The following is a 22,568-nucleotide window of genomic DNA, read 5'->3' as shown; positions in this document are numbered from 1 at the left end:
CTGTACTCAATATCTCCAACTATAGCGAAAGATAGGTTTCAGAGTAGCAGCCGTGTTAGTCTGTCTTCGCAAAAAGAAAAGGAGTACGTGTGGCACCTTAAGAGACTAAATTTGCTAGTCTCTAAGGTGCCACAAGTCCTCCTTTTCTTATAGCAAAAGATTACATCCATGTCATTGCTCCCAGTTGTGGGCCACCAGATTAGTCTGGGCATATCAAGTCAGAAGATGTGCATTAAGATGGAAGGAAAGCTGCTTGAAGCAGGATCTATCATGCCCTACTGCAAAAATATTCCTCTCTCCTTTTGCAGGAATAGATGGATCCTGCCCATATGCCAGAATAGTTAATTATATTTTACGTACCTAGCAGCAAAAGCTTTATTATAGAAATGATTATGCTTTAGTTCCACTCCTAAAAGATCTTTTCTGTAATGTTGCTGACATAGAATAGCATCTCCATTTCAGCCTGGGCCTCTGTACGGGGAGTCTAATAAAATTTAGATTTGTAGTTGAATTCACGCTTATTGTGGTTAGAGACTGTCTGTGCACATGATCCCGTCACTGATACTTTCGTTTTTCCTTCCCCTATTGGTTATAATAATTTGTTGCATCACCTTAAATTAGATTGTAAACTCTTCAATACAGGCATTGTCTTTTACTTAGTGTTAAATCAGCACCTAGCACGGGGTGGGCAAACTTTTTGGCCCTCAGGCCACATCTGAGTATGGAAATTGTATGGCAGGCCATGAATGCTCACAAAATTGAGGTGCAGGAGCGGGTGAGGGCTCTCGGGTGGGGTCAGAAATGAGGAGTTCAGGGTTTGGGAGAGGGCTTTGGACTGGGGAAAGGGGTTGGGGTGTGTGTATGGGGGTGAGGGCTCCAGCTGGGGGTGCTGGCTCTGGGGTGGGGCTGAGGGGGATCAGGGCTAGGACAGGGGCTCGGGGAGCAGAAGGGGGTCAGGGGTGCAGGCTCCAGGCAGCACTTACCTCAAGCAGCTCCCGGAAGCAACGGCATGTCCCCTCTCTGCCTCCTATGAGGAGGCACAGCCAGGCGGCTCTGCCCTGTCTGCAGGCGCCACCCCTGAAGCTCCCACTGGCTCTCGTTCCTGGCCAACAGGAGCTGTGGGGGTTGCGGTGGCATGTGGAGCCTCCTGGCTGCCTCTACGTGTAGGAGCTGGAGTGGGGACATCCTGCTGCTGCTTCCGGGAGCGGGGCAAGTCCCAGACCCCACTCCCCAGCGGGAGCTCGAGGGCCAGATTAAAACATCTGAAGGGCCAGATGTGGCCCCCGGGCAATAGTTTGCCCACCCCTGACCTTGGGGGCCCCAATCCTGACTGGGGACTTTACTGTAATACAAATAATTAAGGGGAGGGAAGGAGGCTGACAAAGGGCTGTACATTATATTGCTAGTGTAAGACTGTTTACAGCAACATCTATATTAATGCGCCTCATTCTCTTAGCTGTACTTTAAGGCTGTCTGGGATTTTCATATGGTAGGCCTACAAGCATTAGACAGCCAAATCTCATTGCATTTCAGTGGGATTTGGACACATTCACTCAATCTTCACCTCTGAAAATCCTGCCCTGTGTTAGTAGTTTTCCACAAATTTTTTGTTTGTAGGTTTGTGAATTGAATTTAGTAACGTATGGCTTGTCTGGATTAGGGTAATGTGCACTAGGGTAGACACTCTGCTCCGGATCAAACCTTGTTTTACACTGGCTCAGCCAATCTAAGAGTTTGCACCAGTGCAGTTGCACCAGTGCAGTTACACCAATAAAAAAAAAAAAAAACCACTTCTCTCCACCCATTTTCCCATTTGTAAAATGGAGATAATACTATTTTTCTCCCATCTCTATTGACACTTTCTGTTCTTTAGTTCAAGCACTGCCTTACTATTTATATGTATAGTAATTAGGACAAGAAGGACCTGATAGGCGGGTTTTTTAGTGCAATAATGAATTTAACTATTTTACTTTTCCTTTCATTTAGTTCTCCTAATGACAAGAAATCCTTCTGCTCAATTGAAGGTGAATGGAATGGTGTCATGTATGCAAAATATGCAACAGGGGTAAAGCAACTTACCTTGTTTTTACTCTATCAGAAACTGTGTGTTTAGGTATTTGTGTTGCTGGCAAGTCAGAATACGCCATTGCATTTTGTATGTATATATACTTGTGGATGGAAAATACTGACTTTGTATACTAAGGGACTACTGTAAAAGTTCCACACCTGCTTTTTGTAAATGGTGGCTTTAGGTCAAACTAAGGATCTGGTAAAGTGAAGAGTGGAGCACCTTAAACTCCTTTACTTCAGTAGTTGAGATGTTAAAAGCACAGGGAGAATGCTCCTGTGAAGCTGCCTGAAAGTTAGTAGGTGTTGAATAATTTTTTTCACACTGGATTAAAATTGCTCTGAGGGTAGCTGAACTCTAGGCTTTTGCTACAGAAATCTATAAGAACTTAAAGCAAGAAACAGACCTTTATCTGTCCTCTGCCAATAAATGTTAGAGAAATGTTTCTGTACATATTGTATGAACAAAGGCTAGACTAAACTTTACTTTTTTCTTTATTTTTAAACACATTAACAGCAGAATAACTTTCTCTGTTTAGGAGAGTGTAGTCTTTATAGATACCAAGAAAATGCCTACAATTAAGAAGAAGGTAAAGAAACTGGAAGACCAAGAGGAATATGAATCCCGCTGGTAAGAGCTTCATTAAAGTGACAGATGAAGGCTTCTTATCTTGTTCATAGATCTGAGGATTTTTTTTGAAATAGAACTTCTGTAAAAACTGAGAGAGTTAAATGTACCCAAACTATACAGATTAATCAGCACTGTGGGGCTATAGCTGATAGCACTGGAACTGGTCGTTGAACTAAATTAGTGTTTCCCAAATAAGTACAAACGAACCTGAACTTGGATCTCAGAATTTTCTTGATTTAGTTAAACATGTTAAAGGCTTTACAGATTTATTTATAGTAATAAGATTCAGTAAAAATGTTTCTACAGCCTGGTAGCACTGCTTCCTCCCCTAAATCAACATCTGAAAATAATAGCCTCTCTTTCTTTAGCCTATGGAAAGATGTAACCTACAACTTAAAAATCAGAGACATTGATGCAGCCACAGATGCAAAGCACAGACTGGAAGAAAGACAAAGAGCTGAAGCTAGAGCCAGAAAGGAGAAAGAGACATCGTGGGAAACAAGGGTGAGCTTTTATTCAAATAATGTAAACCTGAAAGGCTTTTATCCTTTAAACTGAAGTAGTGATAACAAACACCAAATATATGGTTTCTATCATCAGCACCCCGACCTGTGTTCTACCTCATTCTTTTCCATAAAAATTTACATTTAATTATCCCCTTATTTTCTTCTAGTTATTCCATGAAGATGGAGAATGTTGGGTTTATGACGAGCCACTATTGAAACGACTTGCTGCCACTAAACATTAAGTGGTTATAAAAACTTAAAACATTCAGGTCTTGGCTTAGTGAATTTTACAACTACATGATAAATTTATGATGATCAAGTACTTTATTTTGGAGATCCTGTCCCCTCCAGTTACAGTGGTTCCTATCTCAGGGATACTGGATTTAATAATGCAGATGAGCAATTAAAGCAGGAAATGTCTTAACTATTTGACAGTAGCTTTGGACTTTACCATTCAGATAGTGTATTCAAGCTTCAGAGACATGATGGCTGAGCCCTCACCCATGCTTCAGAAGCATCAATGAAACCTGGGCCTAAGTTATGGGAAGCATACACTTGGTATAACCACTGTAAAGGACATAGTTGGTACCAGTTGCATAATATTCTGGGGCTCTACATATATAAATATATATATAAATGCAAGACTTCACTTAATTAAATCCAGTTAACATTTTTGATGTGTAAATATGAGGATTCCTTTGATTGGAAAGTTTGTTAGAAATCTACATAAATGTTATTTACCACCTGTATGATAAAAATCAAACCTTTTGGCATTTGTCTCACCCCAAAACTTTTTTATTTTAGAAATTAAAATGTAACCATAGACTACAATTGAAATACTCAGTGCATCTTAAAGCTTCATAAAATAGATTTTTCAAACTTATGGATTTGTATTTATTTCATAAAAACCATTCACAGCAACACTGCTTTGAAACTGCTACGATAAAAAAAATTACTTTCCCAATGTTCAGTATGTGAAAAATCACCACTTTATAAAAATCCAGTACATTTTTCTAAATCCCATTTCAAGTGATAAAAGCACTTTGTAGCCTAAGTCATGTAAAGTACTTTTGAAAGCTTTACCTAGCATTGATTTGCTGCTTAGTGTGCACTGTGTTAGGGTGAGAATACTGATAGATTTTTCACTTCATTATGTCCATGCACTGGAGTGAATCAGCCAGGGGCAGTGAGAAGTAACAGGACTTTTCTGGAAGCTGGCCGTAGCCAGATATGCTCTCAAAATTTTGCTAACTGTGTAAGGGTTGAACAGTGTTTAAGCTTTGAGGAAACAATAGGATAGTGATGAACTCACTCAAAATGATTATTCTGGTGCTGTATAGAATCTAGTCAGATTTATCCCCTCCTGAATTAACTTGTGTAGTCATACTGTATTACTAGACATCATTGTAGACTTGTATAAAGGCTTGAAAGTTACTAGAAATCTAACAGCAACTGATAGAAAAGCTTTAGAAGGGACCACTCCCTCAGCAGAACAAGGACAGCTCTTCTGTGACGGAGAGTAACTACTTGTCTTTTGTATTACTAGCCTTGGATTTCCCTTGCCACCTGATGTATGATCATGGAGGCTTCTCCTTTCCCCACCACAGGGATGCAGTGAGGAGAAAAAGATGCTTTTCCTTCACCTCTCTCCATCACTGCAGGGGTGGTAACGAGTGAGTGAGTGTTCTGGGGAAGACAAAGTACAATTTCCAACTGGTATTAGTCTGTTGCACTGTTTTGTAGCAGTAAGTTTACATTTTTAACAGCATTGATAAATAAGATTCACCTTACCACATCCTTATAGCCCCTAGCTACTGATAGACAGTAAAGTGGCATTTAGACCACACACTGTTAATCCTACAATAATTGATAAATTACAGTCTAAACCTATATTAGCATACTGCCAGATTACAACTGACAACCCTATTTAATGCTTTAGTAGAGGGGGGCAAAAAATCAGCAACAACTCAGTTAATGCTAATGATGAAATTTAAATACTTGTGTTTAAGATTTGAGTTAGTGTTACTTTATAACTACCTCAAGTGCAAGGCTTAAGTGGCCCATTCACTACACACAGCAGTAATAGATCTGAAAAAAGGTGATAAGACTGTCTTTTATAATATACAGCAGCCTGGATAGAAAATAGACATTTTTATTTAAACACATTTGTTAATAGGAGCGTGCATTGTAGGTATCTGACAACTAACCAGTTCCTTCAGTAATTATTGCACAGTTCACTTTAGCATTCATGCTGAACCATCTGTAAACTTTTAAACTAATACTTTGTGTAGACTTAACACCATGCAGCTACAGAAAGTAACCTTCTCCCTCTTTTGCCTTTATTCTATTTCTTAGAAAGGCTATTTAAGAATAGGCAGTTGTTTTATATCAGGAACATTTTCCTTGTAACAGCTGTAAAAATTAAGTTGTTCCAGCTTTCAAGAGGGTAAGGAAGGTTAATTTTAAAAGCTAAGGAATAATCTTACACATTAGTTTGGTGAGACAAAATGATTTGTACTTCTCAAACAGTAAATAACTTAAATTACACACTACAGCGGGGCAAGATGACAAATTTATTTTAATATTTTATGGTAAGGGAGAACATTCAGAGCTGATGTATAAGCTTTGATGTCCTTGATGGAAGTGGTGTTAGTCATCAAGGAGGAAGGAGGTAAGAAAGTTAGCTGAGGTATTTCACCACATGAGGAGTTCTGAACATCAGACACAGCTGGTACTTCTGAGTCCCCTTCATGTTTTCCAAATCCAACCACCTGAAAAGCCAAAGGCCAGATTTTGTTATAAAGAAAGCAGGAAGACTAATATTTTAAATGAATGGGTCTTGAAGCATTAGTTTGTTTCAATTGTCTGCCCCCCCCCAGAAGCTTGATATGCTAGTAGAAGACTAAACCTAGGCAGTGATTTTTTTCCCCTGCAATTTTCAGAGCACATTAATTTATGCTTGTTCTCTCCTGAGATGGATTTAAGGCAGTTACACCATTTCTAGACCCTAGTTAAATTTAACTAGTTTCAATTCATGTAAGTCTTTCTAAAATGATGATAGGACACAGTGCAAGACAAGTTTAAATACAGAGCTTGGACAAGAGTAAGTTATCAGAGGGAATCTAGTCCAATCTAGAACTGCATCCACCCATACTCACATGTACACTGAGTACTTTGCTCTCTCTGCCTCTATGAGCTTGGAACCAGTCCACCAGGTCTGCTTTCGTAAGGGATTTCAGAGCTTCAATCTAAAATCCACAAGAGCACACTTTTCAAACTGCTGAACACTATCTCAAAAGCATTCCAATTCCCAACATTTAACAGCAATTATTTGCAGCCAAATTTATAAGCCTTGAAAGCAAGAGTTTGTGGTGGAAACACTAACATGTTTAAGTTTCCACAATCTCTGAAAATAAAGTTTGTTACAACACTCTGTTTCAAGTGTCACCATTAATTTCTGCATGGAGCTCATTCTTAAGCACAGTAACTTCACATCTTGTAAAACTCTGGGGCCCTCAAGGATCAGGGCTCCATGTGGCTATTATGTGTATACAACCTAACAAACATTTATTTGAATCATTGCTATTTTGTGATTTAAAGCACCTGCTACGAAGAGGTTAAAACTTCTATTCAAGAAACTTTATTTGCAGTATTAACAAATTCACTACCTCACGGGCAAGCCTGTCAAACAGATACTGCTGAGTCACCACTTCATTCCAGTTCCTATCCACTTCTTCTCCAAGATGGGAATCTTCACACTCTTTAAGCTTTATTAGAGCTGTGACCTGTATAAGACAACCCCACTTAGAATTTCTTGAGAGCTGGGATTCTAATGCAAAGCAAACACTGAATGTGCTAAATCTAACAGGCATCAGTCTATATCTGGGCTGTTTATTGAATTACAAACAGCCCTAGAGTCCATTGTATGAGGCCATGTCCCCCTTAAGGCCACTTCCAGAAAACAGTGAAAGTTCCATGACAAGTGGGAGTAAAAATTCACAAAAGAGAAAAATCTGTCCTGTACTTAAATTCAGATGGCACCCTCAGGAGATGCGACTGTACAATGCAACCACTTCCTAGAAACCAGGCAGATGCAGATATTAATGTAGCTGCGTACTTCCACTTTCTGCAAACAGATTGTATGTTCTGTTTTGACTCTACTCCTTCACTAATTGGTATTCTTATGTAGTTGATCGGTCCCCTTTACCTGTGTGCTGAATGCTTCTTCAGTTAAATGCTTGATTTTTTCTTCAAAGAAAGAAAGAAAATCTTCTATCTTCTTGTCGACCAATTCAGAGCTGGAAAAAAGAAGAATAGAAACACAATATATAGCACTCCAATAAGTAACCAGTTTTGAATTTGGGAACTAACATCAACAGCAAAGCATTGCCTGAGGAATTATACACTGACAGGGAAAAACACACTGGCCTAGTGGAAGAGAACATCCCCCTCCTTGCTGTGGTACATGCAATGTGAAGACCTTTCCATTTTCAGTTTCTTCCAGTCCTTAAGAAATAAGGTAGAGAGAGCTAGGAAAGAACTTGGAAGACAGTGCTACTCCTATATCAAGCAAGAGATTATTAATGCTTGATTCATCATCTGTCAGGGCCAACAGTATTACCAAAAATAGTTGTACTTCGGATGGGGACAGTGAAGCAGATGAGAAGACAGACAACTGTTACCAGCTGTCTAACTACTGAGATAGAATATTAATATGCAGCTCCTCTCACCTTCTTGAGCCAGCTCAAAAACCTGTAAAATAAGCCCTCCAGGGTTGGCAATTTCTAAACATGGAATCTATCCAGCTGCCTTAAGTTGTGGCCAAATTGTCACCAGAAAAATCACCACACAATTATTTTTCAGGTTTCTTTTTCAGAGCAGAGCTGCTCTGTAAGAATAAACTATTATCTCTATGGTAGTTCAAAGAAGTGTACTTCATAGTTGAGACTAGATTTGTTGTTTTATTCAGTGAAAGCTACCTATTGTCATAAGTCAAATCAAATGTAGCTCCAGTCATGAGGTCACCTTTTTTCATCTTGATTTAACTGTTCTTAGAATAGGAGATAAAAAGATATATTAAATCCACACACAGTCCATCTCCCTGCTACTCTAGGACTGTTCCCTATCAATAAGGCTAAGATTGTGTCATGGTTATTTTTTAGTAAAAAAGTCACAGGCAATAAACAAAAATTCACAGAAGCTGTGACCTGTCTGACTTTTGCTGCTGCAGCTCCATGGTTTTCCCCACCAGCATGGTGGCTGGGAGCTGTAGGGTTCCCCCTCTGCCTGCCACAGCTGGAAGCTGCAGGGTGACCATATTTCCCAAAGAGAAAAGGGGATTTGGAGGAAATCTAGCCACTTGCCTGAGACCTATTCTCAGGTTGGCAGTTGCTGGAACCTTGCAGGGGGCTGTTGCCTGGCACTGAAACCCTGCCAGGGCCCCACTGACTGCCAGCTCCAGAGTCCTGCAGCCCATGGGGCTAAAGCAGAGAATGTCACAGGTCACAGATTCTGAGACTTCCATTAATTCCATGACATAAACATAGCCTTACCTATCATACATTCTCTAGTGCTTTGTGCAATTTAGTTTTAAATGAAATCACACAATGGGGGTTCCACTGCTTTCCTTAGGATATTATTTCATAACCATGTACATTTCACCACCATGAAATTTTTTCTTTACATTTAAACTCCATCTTTCCATTTTTTCCATCACATCCTATTTACTTCTTGCATTACCATAAATAAATCCTCCACCGTTATTTTCAATAGTGGCAATATTTAAATTCTTCAAGAACTTTCCCCCATACATTCAACGAAGGGATCAAAAATAGAGAAATGATTGTTATTCCTAGCAGTAGTTCTATCAAACCAGTGTTAATATCCCTCCCTGCATCCTAGTTTGAATTCTGATTTGGAGTGCTGCTTTGCCTTTGCTAGCAAGGAGTTGTGGTTATCCAGGCCGTCTCTTTATCAGCTCCTGCTTATGGTCTCAATTCAGCAAAATGTAATAGCACATACTTAAACTTATGCCATATACTTAACTACTTTGCTGAATGAGGATCTAGGTCAGGGGTCCCCAACGCGGTGCCCGCGGGCACAATGGCGTCTGTCGGGGCAGATGCGTGCACCCGCAGGACACCGCACCGCCGAAATGCTGCCGCCGGTGAACTGCCTGCCGAAACGCCGCAGAGAAGCATTGCTGTTTCTCAGCGGCATTTCAGCAGCGGGGTGTCTGGTGCCTGCCCCAGTCTTCTGGGAAATAGGAATATGCTATTCCCACAGAAAGGTTGGGGACCACTGATCTAGATAATCAATGTGTTTGAAGCTACACCGGAAAGCTTTGACTACAGGGCAGAGCGCAGTGACCCGACCTGCTAAGCCAGGTTTCTTGTCTGGAACACATTACACCTGTAACTCCACTGGCTTCCAAGTAGCTTTTGGGTGCATTTCAAAATATTGTGTTTGTTTTTTAAAGCCCTATATGCTGAATCAGACTCAGTCCAACTTCTGAGTTTAGGAAAGAGCACCTATTCCACCATAACAGTTGAGTCCATCTGGGATGCTTTCAGATTAGCCCTAGCTTTGAACACGGTCTGTGTACCAGCTTCCCAGAGTGTTCAGTGGAGGAGGAGATCCTCATCTCTGAAATTTTCTTCTTCTATTTGTGCTCGGTTGACCTTCAGGAGACCTTGATGGCCCATTTGGCTGTGCACTTGCATGGTTGTAAGCAACTACTACTACAGCCAAAATCTGCAGAGGTTAGCTGTGAAGAACCACAGAATTCAAAGGGCCACAAGATGGAATCATTAACATGCCCTCCCCTATTAAATTCGTAAGAGACTTACTTGTACTTTGTTGCCTGTGTTGCTACAGTAACAGAGAACCCGAGGATCCCAGATGTATTTCTGCAGGTCGGGTACACATGGTAGCTTAAACCAAAAGGAGAAAGTCATTCCACTAGTACAAGCCATTTTACATTTACCATCCATAGCTATGAAATCAGAATATTGTCAATACTTGGACGTAAGGTATTATTAGCAAAGAGGTGTCTATCAATGCAAAAGATTCACTCTGGAACAACAAATCAAATCTCTTGCATCAAATGGTCTTGGCCTTTTTTGTTCAGCAAATCCTTTTTTGGGCTTTGTAAGATGTTTAGCAGAGTATTCATGTACTGAGAAATCCTGCAACCCAGATCTGTGAATGTGAAACAATCCCCATAAAACGGGTATGGTGCGGTCAGGGTTACTGGAGTCTCTTAGTTCTCATGAAAGGGCCTAAACAGAGAGGGATGCACCCGCAGTGGTGACAGGAGTTAATTCCAGCTCAGCAGACCCCTCACATAAATGCTGTGGGGAAGCTATAGTAGTTGCTACTTGGGAGAGAGTGAGGGGAGGTTATTTTTGAGGAAGTCTAGCTCCACAGTCCAAGTCAATGGTGATCACCAAGCTAGATGGAAAATCTTCTGCTTAGACAAATTACATTAACTTCTGGTTGTGGACTCAAACTTGGACGACAAGACCTTGCTGCATGCAAACTTTTTTTTGCCAGTAACTTGACAGCAGCTTTACTAAGCATAACCTTGCCATTTTTCAAAGGGCACCAAAGCAATTAAGTTAAAGATGGTGTCAAAGAACACTGCTGGTTTTGGTTGTGGCATGTTACGCTGTCCTTTCAGCCACACCATGGCAGGAGTTAGCCACCATGCAGTATGGCGTTTCTGTGGTAACATCGTACACATGGGACTCAAGTGTGATAAAGGAGCTGTACCCAATGCAGTGAACTTACCCAAGGGTTTGTTTGGTTCGCAGGAAGTCAAAGCAAGGCTCCTCCATGTGCATCTGAAATACAGCAGTAGTTCAGTCAGAAGGCATGGCTACTTACAGCAGCTTGGGTTTAGGCTTGGTACAAAAGCACGATCAAAGATCAAAACAAGAAACACTAAGGCCAGGTCTACACGACAAAGTTATTTTGGAACAACTGAAAATCCACCCCCTTGAGCAATGCAGTTATACCGATCTATCTCCAGTACAGCCAGCAGCCTGTCGACAGAACAGCTTCTCCAGTTGACACAGCCACTGTCTTTCGGGGAGGTGGATTAACTACGCTGACAGGAGGATCTCTCCCATTGGCATAGTAGCATTTTTCACTAAAATGCTACAGCTGTGCCACTGCAGTACTGTAATCTGAAGACAAGCCCTAAAGCCTCAGTGATTCCCCCACATCCCAGAAAGGAATGAAATGGCTCATTTGGGCTGTCCTGGTACCAGTCTAACACACACGTATCCACAAAATCCAGAAAGGAAGTAAAAGGCTAATCAGAGCAGATCACAGGCATGTGTGTGTCTCACCTTTGTTTCATTTTCATCTGTAGCATTCTCTTGACCGCAAACAATGCCAGGGGCAGGACAGAAATTTTGCTTCTCAGGGCACATGTTAATAAGTACGCAAGATTTGTTAAGAAAGGAGCAAAAACTTACCACAAGCAGTTCCATGAGGGTGTATTCTCTTAAACTCCTAGCCCCAGACTAAAAGAAAAAAATTAATTGAAAACACTTTAGGAGTTTCTCATGGAAAGAGAAGAGCTATGGGTCCAAGTCACTAGAATGACCTCGTTAAGAGAACAAACAATTCAGGATGGATTTCAGCACTAAGCATTGCAATTTGCAACAAAAAGAAATCAGACTTTCTGGCCTCTGATGTGTGCTCAAAACAGCCCCCTGAGCGAGAGACAAGGGTCTCTTCATGGGACAGTGATCACTGTATGGCTGAAAAGACTATTTCAAGGTAATCAAAGAACAGGCAGGCACAATCTGGGGGAGGAAGGCAATATCAATATGGAAGAGCATGGAATATGCCTGCACAAGGCACAATAGATCTAGAACTCTCACACAAAATAATATGGACTATAACTTCATTAAGAAGGTTTTAGTAACTTGGGTCTTGCTCATGGGGATTCTGTTGATGGGCTCACTAGAATTCAGAACATATTCTAGAAAATAATGGTTGGAGAATTGTGCAGTCTGCATTACGAAAGCCAGCAGTCACCACAAGGAAAATAAATGAGTATACTCAAAATGCTTAACACATTACCTGATAATAGACTGTCACTTCAGAGTTGGCATCACCTTTGTTAAGGGCTTTCACTTTGCAGAGTAGGTGTGTGCTGGGCAGGTCCACCACCCGAAATTGAACAGGACACGGGTGCGGTAGGGGAAAGAACTGCAGCTTTCTAAAGAGAGTCCAAACAGCAAAGCATCAAATACTTAACTTCCCATTCCTTAAACCAAAACAAAGAACCAATGTTCATATTCCAGATGCCTCAAGTCAAATTAGCATCAATCCCCTCCCACTCCCACAAACTAGAACCACATCTTACTTTAACTGCCATCAAAACCAGATTTCTGGAAAATAGTGACAATACAGTTACATTTTTCGGAAAAAAGGAAATTCCAACTGTTTACAATGTTCTTTCCCAGCCACCCCCCCGCCCCCGTTAACCAAGGTTCGTAACTTTGTAATATACTTATAGCTCCCACTTGTAAAAAGGTGAGTGTCAAAGAGAAATACTCACTGAACAACATAATTCAGAAAATCCTTTGATTCCTAAGAGAGAAAGCATAAACAGTTTTACTCTGGAGAAGGGAATTATTAGCCCTTTAGGTATCAGCCCCAATATATAGTACAGCCATCCAGAAACGAACCAGCAAACACACAACTGTCCAATCCTCCCCAGCCTTGCCACACATTACAACATTTTGGCCAGAGGTTAACCCAGCACCAAGTCACTTCCTCCCCTACAGCGTGACAGTACAGTGTGATCTGTGTTATGCTGTGGAAGGAAAATGACATCTCCAATCCAGTCTCTTCCTTGGAAGTTTGTAGCCTCTCAGCAAGGGCAACGTGGAAGCCAGGAAAGAGGACACTAAAGGAGAAAAATGTCTTACCGAGAATCTGCTAACAGATGTTCACAGCAATGGATGTGCACAAAAGTAGTACTAGGTAAGTGGGAATGTTATGTCAGAGCAGCTTAGGCACCAAACAAAGACTCCATAAGAATCTTGGTTAACCCTCAGCGTCCCCTACAATCCAACAGCCCATATGGCTATTTTTGTCCTTACAAGAATCCCCATCCCCACCAATACCCTGGTGAATTTCCCAAAAGGCTTGACAGACCAAGTACAAACTGATGGGTACAAAGTGAAGACTGCAAGTTTGTTCCTCAGTGGCCATAGGTTTGTGACACTGCATGGATGGGGACAAACCCTGCTGTAGCCAAGTTTTAAAAAGCTTGCTAGATTAGGTCAGGCCTATGGTTGGATCAGACAGTCCTCACTGGACTTCAGTAGCAGCTGAGAGAGAGTAACAATAGGAGTGTTGGGCCCTAGACACACAGTATGATATCCTGTCACACACAGGCTGTATCTGCACTGATTGCTTTAGGTAACTCTTCCACAGGTGCACCAGCACTGAAGTGTTTAAATCACCATGTCATCAATACCTGGAGTTTAGAAGATTACTGAGTGCGTTTAGATAACACAGGGATAAATTCACCAGTGGCCAGTTCTACATTCGCTGTCCCATGGTGTTAACGGAGGACCTGCACCTATGTGAGATATCCCCAAAACTGCCAGTACAGACAAAGGCATAGGCTGGTGAAACAGGGCTTGAGCCAGCTGCATTTAATCACTTTCTAAATTCAAGAAAGTATGCTTCAGCTGCGGAGGTTAGTACTCACTCTGCTTGTGAAGTTTCCTTGTACAAGACCCTCTACAAAGAGTTGAGATTTGAAAGCCTTAACAAAGGATGAGAGAGACTCGATGGAAAGGCCCTTCATTAATGTCTCATATTTATCTATGATAGACCATCTGCCATGCTCCAAAATTAAGAGACGCACATTTCTGTAACAAGAGAAAATGTTATTTAATTCAAAATATGTTACCCACCAGGGATTTAGAACCTATAACTTCTTAAATCCGAGATCTGTGACTAGCAGAATTTCAGCTAATCCTAACTAGAAATATCAAGTACCCATCAGTCTGCCCAGGGACTTCAGCCCTGCTTCAGCTCCAAAATGCCTCAGATACCCTGGGATCACTGCAGCCCAACTGCTTTGGGCTGTCCTTGGGGTAAAAGATTTAAAGCCTGCTTCCCACAATAACCTTTTTAAACAGCTTTTGCTGGGGTGTGTTGTGATGCACAGACTACCCTTTCTTCTCTAGGTCACTGATATAGGTCTGTTTTTTCCCCACTGCAGGAGTTTTAACAAATCACTCAAACAGCTCTAAGGGTTCACACCATGATCTCTCAGAAGCAGAGCTGCATGTGGTAATATAGGCTATTAAATGAAAGTAGTAGGCAGTGTCGTGTTCCTCGTGGTGTCAGTCCTAGGATGCGAGAGACATGGTGGGCGAGGTAACACCTTTTACTGGACCAACTTCTGTTGGTGAGAGAGACAAGCCTTCAAGCTCCAGAGCTCTTCCTCAGGTCTGAGAAAGGTGCTCGGCGCATCACAGCTTCGTACAAGGTCTAACAAAGGGGTCTCAAGCTCCATTTACCTTAGGGCCAGTGCCAGTCCTCAAATCCTCCCAGCAGGCCAATAAGGTCACTGCAGATGGTGTTCAGAGAAGAAAACGTTTCTATTGTATTTTTTATTTTGACTTTCTTAGAAATAATAAAACTTTCGTACAACTTTATACAATTCTTCACCTGCCCGAGAATTTTCCGTGTTCGCTGGACACCTGGCAACGCTTCAGTTCGGTCAGTTTATTGATGTTTGGCCTCAGTGACTGAGCAGTTGAAACCTTCAGAACTGCAGCGAGGTGGGCACCAGAGAGTTCTGTTCGGTATTTTGATTTGTTTATCTTCATTGTGTAAAAAAGTGACGCTGCCTCCATGGCTGACTCTGCCTGGCAACTAGTGATGGTATCTCCATCCCTTTTCCCCCAGCCAACAGAAGCTGCGGGGGACATTGCTAGCAGGGTGCCTACATGCGTCTCTCCTCTGCAGGCCACAGTGGGGAGGTTCTCAGGCTGCAGATGGCACATGGGCCAGGACTTCGAGACCCCTGGTCTAACAGATAGTTTAGCATAAATTAGCACGTATTCTAAGGGAACATTCAAGGCCAAGTGGCCCATTAACACCCCTGTAGTCATAGGACCAGAAGTGGATTATAGATTGAAGAATTTTTGGGGACAACCCACAAAACCAATGATATACCCGATACACAATGAAATTTCATTCTCCGCACCAACGAACTCCCTCACAGATTTACACCACCACTTTCAACAACCACCACCCGCCCATTAAATTCTCTCCAGAACACTCCCACACTGGCATCAACTTCCTGGACACTAGGATCAACTTCAACAATGGAACCCTATAGACAACAATCGACAAGAAACCCACAAATCACCACGCCTACCTTCGTAGATCCATTAATAATCCCAAATACATCAAGAAGTCTGTTACATACAGCCAGGAACTGATACATCACAGAACATGCTCCATGGAGAAAGTCCAGGATATATACCTTAATGCAGGGATTCTCAAACTTCATTGCACTGCGACCTCCTTCTGACTACAAAAATTACTACATGACCCCAGAAGGCAGGGACCAAAGCCTGAGCCCCGCCATCCCGGGTGGTGGTGGGGGCCAAAGTTGAAGTTCAAGGGCTTCTGCCCGGGTGGGGGGCCTGTAACCTGAGCCTAGCCACCCAAGGCCAAAGCCTGGGCCCCGGGCTTCAGCTTTAGCCGTGGGTCCCAGCAAGTCTAATGCCAGCCCTGACAACCCCATAGTTTGAGAACTGCTGCCTTAACACACTTAAAACTGCCTTCATTAAATAAGGACATTCCCCCAGAGAAACAAACTGCATCATGGAACAGGCCAACCAAATACCTTGAGAACCCACTTAAATACAGAAATTGAATCTCCTTTGACCTCACACCCTAAGTTCTCACCTACCATCCCAAACTGGGAATCATATGGGGTCTCCATCCTGGGAAAAAAAAAAAGTTTCCTGAACCCCCTCTTTTAGCCTTCAAACACCCCTCCCCCATCATCAGAAGTAAGTTCCCCATAGACCAGGACACACCAAATCAAAGCAGTATCAGACCCTGCCAGAACAGATGCAAAACCTGCAGACATATCTCCTCTGCAACATCAACAAGCAACACCCCCCACAACACACCTTTAAAGATCCATAGGTCCCATCCTACACATGTTATCACAACATGTGGTGTACTTCATTCAGTGCAACAAATGCCCCCAACAACTATGTGGGTGAAACCAGACAAATATCACTATGTCTCAAATGAATTCACATAGGAAAATGATAAAAAGACAAAAACACCCTATCACCAGTGGGTGAACTCTTAACAAAACAATGATTCTATTTCTAACCTATCAGTTCTCATCCTCAAAGAAAACCTTCATAACACTTTCAAAAGACAAACCTGGGAGCTTAAATTCATAATTTTGCTAGACATTAAAAAGCATGGTCTTAATAAAGACACTGGATTTATGGCTTATTACAACAATCTGTAACCCACTAACTCCCCCATTTTGTCCTATGACTATAGGAGTGTTAACAGCCCACTTCAGCTTAAATGGTCCCTTAGAATATGTGCCAACTACTTATGCTAAAACTATCTGTTAGACCTTGTATTTAGCTGTGACAAGATGGGTATGTCTACACACGAACTAGATAACTCGCGGCTGGCCTGTGCCAGCCAACTTGAGCTCATGGGGATCAGGCTACAGGGCTGTTTCACTGCTGCGTAGCCTGCCGGGCTTGGGCTTTAGCCTGTGATAGTTCTGTTACACCATAAAATTAGTTGTAAGAAACATCTTCATTTATTAAAGAGCATCCAATGTGATGGGGTTGGCAAACCTCACACTGAAATCAAGACAAGACAGTTGTTACAGGGTCCTACCAAAAAGGGCTGAAGCCAGTCCTGCCCCACCTTCCATCAGCCAGCAATAGAGGGAAGAGGCAGGCTTCTGTACCGAGCTGTGTTGAGAGCAGACCAAGGGCATGGACTGAGCATTCTTATTACTAATTCCTTTAATTAATAAAGCCAAACCCCAGGAAACGGATGAGTTTTGTCTCTACAAAGTGCATCATGTGTGTTTTGGAACAGGAGGTACAAGGCTTATATGATTTTAGAGGCAGTTTTAGACATTAAACATGATTCCCAGTTAACAGTTATGTTTATCGCTTGCGGAGTAAAATCAGCGTAGGGTAATCTGTGGTCTCTAAGGTAACATCAGACAATTATTGTATCTTCTTTCTGAGATGGGTATTTTCCTGCTCACTTCTGTCTCATCTTAAAAGGATAAGAACTGTATTGGTTATTATAAGCAGACAAAAACGCTTTAGAGTATCCAAACTGGTCTCCACTGCAGCTTTCAGAAAAATAAGAAATAATTTTGTTTGGGGGAGACTAAAATCAGAGGTTTATTTTTCCCCCCCAATTCTTAATTCAAATGATGATGTCAGGCACATACCCGTGTAAGTGTCTTAAATGTGCCTTTTTATAAAAATAGTGTCAGATTAATGTCCATGAGCTTTATCAAGAATTCTTTTTAACTTCTGCCCTTGTCAGCGGAGATTTTTTACAAACCCCTCTCACCACTGTGAAATAGATTTGCAACTTCCTTTAATATTAGTATGTAAAATTAGCTCTGCTTGGCCTGATTCTACTGGTCTCAAATCACCTCTCTCCTCCACTCACACCATCCTCTCTTGAGATTAGATGGCATGACAAGAGTTTAATACTGATTTTTGTTGGTTTGTAATTTACTCAATACACATCCCCTTATATGAATGAAAAAAATACCTCTGCTTTGTCATGTAATCAGCTGCACCAGCACTTACCATAAAGCAGAATGTTACCATTTAAGTTCTGTGCTCTATTCTTGAGGACGCCAAGATTCATTGCATTCACTGACTATGCAGAATACTGCACAATAATTTATCCTTATAACAGGGAACTCCTGCAGCTGCATGACAACATAATGAAAGCAGAGAAAACTCCACTCTAACTATACCTCCACCTAAACCAGAAAAAGCCCATCCACATTTAATCTCTCCACAGACACTCACTTGGCCAGGGTCTCCGGTTTTATGAGGATGTTAAAATAGGTCTTTTTTAGCTGCTCTGTTATCATCTCAAAAACCGCTGGAGTAAAACTGAAGTCAGACAAATGGTCAATGATGAGCTGAAAGAGCAGCTGGAAAGAAAAAAAAAGTTGTTTTCTAAGCTATTTTTACCAAATAGGAGAACATTATTTGCTGAAGAGGATGAATGTGAAATCTAGACCATTTTTCCTATATTAGAAATTCAGAACCTTCTCTATTTTTAGGACAACTAGAGAATTAGTAGGATGACATCACAAAATACCTGAACAAGTCAGAAGGGAAAGGGAATTCAGTCAAGACTGTTTAAATCTCCAGGGTCTATTTTGATTATTAGGCATTCTAAACAGTTGGGAAAAAAATCTCTCCTTGTGAAAGATTCAACAGCCACGCCCCTTCAATGGGGGGGCTGCAAAAGTCCCCATTCCAGTTCTCTCGTCCCCCAAAAAGACAGGGAGGACAAGACTCAGTATTCCTGATATTTCTAAAATAAAGGATAAGCACAAACAAATCCTGTTGCATGCATGCACTAATCTATTATCCCTCCTTTGCAGGTCTCCTTTAATAAGGCAGCAGAACATTTGTTTATTTTGACTACTGTATCTCTACAAGGGGGCGGGGGGGGGGGAAGAGTGCATTTTAAAAATTATGTATACTAATGGAAGCTGAGAATGCATTAAATAATTGCAGAATGCAGTACAGATCAGCGCCTCAATACTCTCCACACCCATGATTTTCCTTCTCCCTCATGTTGAAGATTTTGCTGTGTATATTTCAAAGGATACACTTTGGCCCCATAGATACTACAACTGTAATCAAGTCAAAGGACCCAGTTGCAATTTGAACTATCCAAGGCTTTCACCTTGTTAAATCTACCCTACAAGTGTTAACCGTGTTGTAACCAAGTCCCTTGACCCAGTAATAGTTGTACTGCAGACAAGCCCTTACTCTTCCTCATCCCATCAGCCTCCAGAGAGCAACAGCATTTGAGGCTGCCATGTCCTGAGTAAGTCAGCGGGGGGAAGGAGGAGGGTGGTGTGGGGGAAGAATTTGTTAACCTTTAATAAATTCATCTGATCACCTCTGGAACACTGTTCCACACCCAGATTTCTTGAATGTCTCCTGCACTTCATGCTGGGTGTGATGCCCCCCTGCACTCCCACAAGCATCGATCCCTGTCACTATGCCTTCCTGCCAACCTGGAAACTTACACAGTCTCTCTGCTCTTGCAGATTTATGAGCATCACAACAGGAAGACTGATTTTTTTTTTAAACTGTATACAAAACCATTAATGGGTTGCAAGACCACTAATAGACACCAATATTTAACGACAGAGCTGTGAATAGTTTAGAAAATGATGCCCAGCAAATGGCTGGTTGACTTAACAGTAGTGAAAACAGACTGCTAGTACTTACTGGTAGTTTATGATTGAATCCTTTCACTCGAATGACTAAACCATGCTCTCCAGCTACCAGCTTGTATTCCAGTTGAGCAACATCAGCTTCATATGCTGGTTCGGCAAGGTTGTGGGTGAGAATATTTACAAAAGTATCAAAAAGCACCACACTGCATGGAGAAAAGGGTAAAAGTGGGAACCCAAAAAGGAAGAGAAAAAACACAAACCACCATAAAGTCAGTGGGTCTGAGGGTATATGCCAAAGTGTCCTAGAGAATTATTTCACTAAATAGCTAAAGACATTTAAGACTTAAATCACAAAATCCAATTTAAAAAACGGACTTGTATTCTGCAAGAAATTTAGTCCTGGGTAATGCAGAAGTCTACAAACACAGAGCTGTGAATTTCTCTCTATCAAAAAACACAGGGCTACCTAGAGGTCATTTTGGCATTAATTAAAATACTTTTGCATCAGATGAGAAAAGAGAAGTTATTTATTTTACAAGGCACATCAGGATAGTACACAAGCAACCCCTACTATATGTGGTTTAAAATCCAACTGGAATAAATAATGTATATTTCAAGCAACATCAGCTCATAGTAAAGTGTGTTTGTTGAATATTGGGATGTTAATATAGAAAATATGCTAAAGGAATTTGAGAGAGAGAGCTTTATTTGAAGTGGTAGTTGCTATGATTAGGATTTAATAGGTATAAAAAGATTACTTTAAGAAAAAGTCCTTTTAAGCCAGTTAAAAATTCTGAGTGCCAAAGAGAATTAGAACCAAGTGCTTCTGGTTAAAAGTTCAGACCAATACCTTCAGAAAAATATAGTTTTACAAAGATATATAAAAAGCCCACTCCTCCCTTGCAGCTCCTTAGTGGTCTTATGATAAAGTCACTATACTGTTTGTTACAACTGATAGTCTGACCTCGGGGATAGTAGGGGTGCCATGAATGGGAGGATGAGTTGCACATGCTGAACTGTAATCCAATGTGCTCACATATTATAGCTCTCCAACTGGTGCTCTCAGTCTCTTTCCTCACCTACACACTTTTCCCCAAGTTGTTGGCTATAGTGTCTACAACAGGCAAATCTTTTCAGCACAAAGCCTTTGCAGAAACGTTCTGTTCGAGCAGATGCACTGCTACTATTCTGTCACTTTAATTTTCCCTGCCCTTTGCCATGGGAAAACTGTACCAAAAATCTTACACACTTCCCTTCTCCTACACAAATACTTCTCCCCTCCCCAATAAACCATTCCCCTAAAACTACTGAACTGTAAAGAACATGAAAGAACATAACAATTGGGTTTCCTCTATCTTCAAGTTAATTGGAGGGGCGGGGTTTGTTTTTAACCCTATAGAGGAATTTTGGCTGCTCTGCAAGATAAGCATGAGAAAGGTAATTCTTACTTCTCTGCAGACTGCTGAATCAGTGGAGATATCAGATGGAAACGTATATAAGCTGGAAAAAACCCAAAAACCCACAAATGAGCAACTGCAGAAACACATGCAGCTTTAAACATTTAACTGTTTTTTCCTTCACCCCATTTGTTGTTTCCTGTCAGTTATTTTATTTGAACCCCACGTGACAATGTCTGTTCAGCTGAGAACATTTTTATCTGTATTAAATCACCAAAGTAGTTCCCTTCCGTCCCCACTTACTCTTTAAACCTTCACTTCAAAATATTGGGTAACAATTGAACTTTTGGTGGGTGGGGGGACACGACAACACATTTATACTGTGGGAGTTAAGAGGCATTTTAGTTTGATAACAGACAGTACATAACCAGATTGTAAACTGACTGAGGCAGAGACCTTATCTTTACGCATTTGGATTATATTTGCCAAAAATTAATGTTATACTTTTATTTAAAAGCAATGCAAAGGTTGCACAACAACAATTTCTAAAAATATACAAACCCTAAAAGAGCGTCACTAACTGAAAACTGAAATGCCATCCTGCTTGAAAACATAACTCAAAAATGGCAACATTGTTTCCACATTTATTGAGTCTCAAGGATTCCAAGTCACATTTTCTCAGTTTAAAGGGAAAAACCTACAGTTCTTATAACCACCAAGCCTGCAAACTCAAAGTGGATTCCTTTCCAGAGTAAGATACTCTGTCTGAAAAATTCTGCCCTCAGTTACACCGTCAAAAGAACTCTCCATTTGTCAAGCAGTTATTAAAGTGTGGTAATGGAAATATTGCAGTATTTCCCAGTACTTAGAATGGGAAATAACTATCAGATTATAGTAGGCTTGGCAGAATTTGATTTAAAAAAATGTTGATGAATAGTATTGATGTTTATTTTTAAGCACTTCCTTCTTTTTTTTAAATCAGTTTAAATGTTCACTGTTACAGGTAATTAGAAGGGGGTCAGACAACTGGAGAGGAAACAATTATTTAATGACAGTAGTCACTGAGGTTCAAAAAGATAAAGCTTTATAACCATTAAATTACAAATTGTCAATGTCACATGTCAAAATATATAAAGTAAATATCCTTACATCAAACTTTAATAAGTTCTCAAGCAGCAATTTTCTTACTTTACCTATCAGTAAATTTCGATTATCATTGATGTCAGTTTATATGTACAGTGAAATGGACATTTACTGATAAAAATCTAATCCTTCCAAGCCTATACATCAGCTATAGTGCCACTGAGTAGTAAATAATAAATATTTGTTTTCATGGTTCTCACTGTATGAGAGGTATAACAACAATCTACACTTATATAGCACTAACCATTAAACAATGTCAAAGCTCTCTACAAACATTAACGGGTTCCACTCGACAATCTTGTGAAGCAGCGTCTCAT

General features: G+C 41.0%; 2 protein-coding genes across 8 annotated transcripts in view; one reads left to right on the top strand and one right to left on the bottom strand.

The window, feature by feature from the left end:
- OSBPL9 (oxysterol binding protein like 9) overlaps positions 1-4,013 on the top strand; it is a 142,354-nt gene extending 138,341 nt beyond the window's left edge. For 4 of the 7 annotated variants that reach the window (XM_084637620.1, XM_084637614.1, XM_084637616.1 and 1 more), the window contains 4 exons: positions 1,987-2,065; positions 2,607-2,698; positions 3,067-3,202; positions 3,372-4,013. In XM_084637620.1, the coding sequence (XP_084493746.1) occupies positions 1,987-2,065; positions 2,607-2,698; positions 3,067-3,202; positions 3,372-3,446 (382 nt within the window). In that variant the 3' untranslated portion in view covers positions 3,447-4,013. The remainder of the gene's footprint in view (positions 1-1,986; positions 2,066-2,606; positions 2,699-3,066; positions 3,203-3,371) is intronic. The other 3 variants (XM_084637617.1, XM_084637619.1, XM_084637618.1) reach the window with 1 other exon arrangement.
- Positions 4,014-5,764: 1,751 nt separating this feature from the next.
- Positions 5,765-22,568, bottom strand: part of NRDC (nardilysin convertase) — a 42,865-nt gene continuing 26,061 nt past the window's right edge. Inside the window, exons 19-31 of the mRNA XM_084637613.1 lie at positions 21,160-21,211; positions 19,764-19,914; positions 18,315-18,442; positions 13,946-14,108; positions 12,782-12,813; positions 12,301-12,439; positions 11,688-11,735; positions 10,996-11,048; positions 10,053-10,136; positions 7,412-7,502; positions 6,873-6,989; positions 6,363-6,452; positions 5,765-5,975 (exon numbers count right to left, since the gene is read on the bottom strand). Of these exons, the coding sequence (XP_084493739.1) occupies positions 5,778-5,975; positions 6,363-6,452; positions 6,873-6,989; positions 7,412-7,502; positions 10,053-10,136; positions 10,996-11,048; positions 11,688-11,735; positions 12,301-12,439; positions 12,782-12,813; positions 13,946-14,108; positions 18,315-18,442; positions 19,764-19,914; positions 21,160-21,211 (1,346 nt within the window). The 3' untranslated portion in view covers positions 5,765-5,777. The remainder of the gene's footprint in view (positions 5,976-6,362; positions 6,453-6,872; positions 6,990-7,411; positions 7,503-10,052; positions 10,137-10,995; positions 11,049-11,687; positions 11,736-12,300; positions 12,440-12,781; positions 12,814-13,945; positions 14,109-18,314; positions 18,443-19,763; positions 19,915-21,159; positions 21,212-22,568) is intronic.

Source organism: Lepidochelys olivacea (assembly GCF_965140295.1).
Source record: "Lepidochelys olivacea isolate rLepOli2 genome assembly, chromosome: 8".
Lineage (NCBI taxonomy): Eukaryota > Metazoa > Chordata > Testudines > Cheloniidae > Lepidochelys > Lepidochelys olivacea.
The sequence above is the reverse complement of the archived record's forward strand: the minus strand, read 5'-3'. Positions and strand labels throughout refer to the sequence as shown.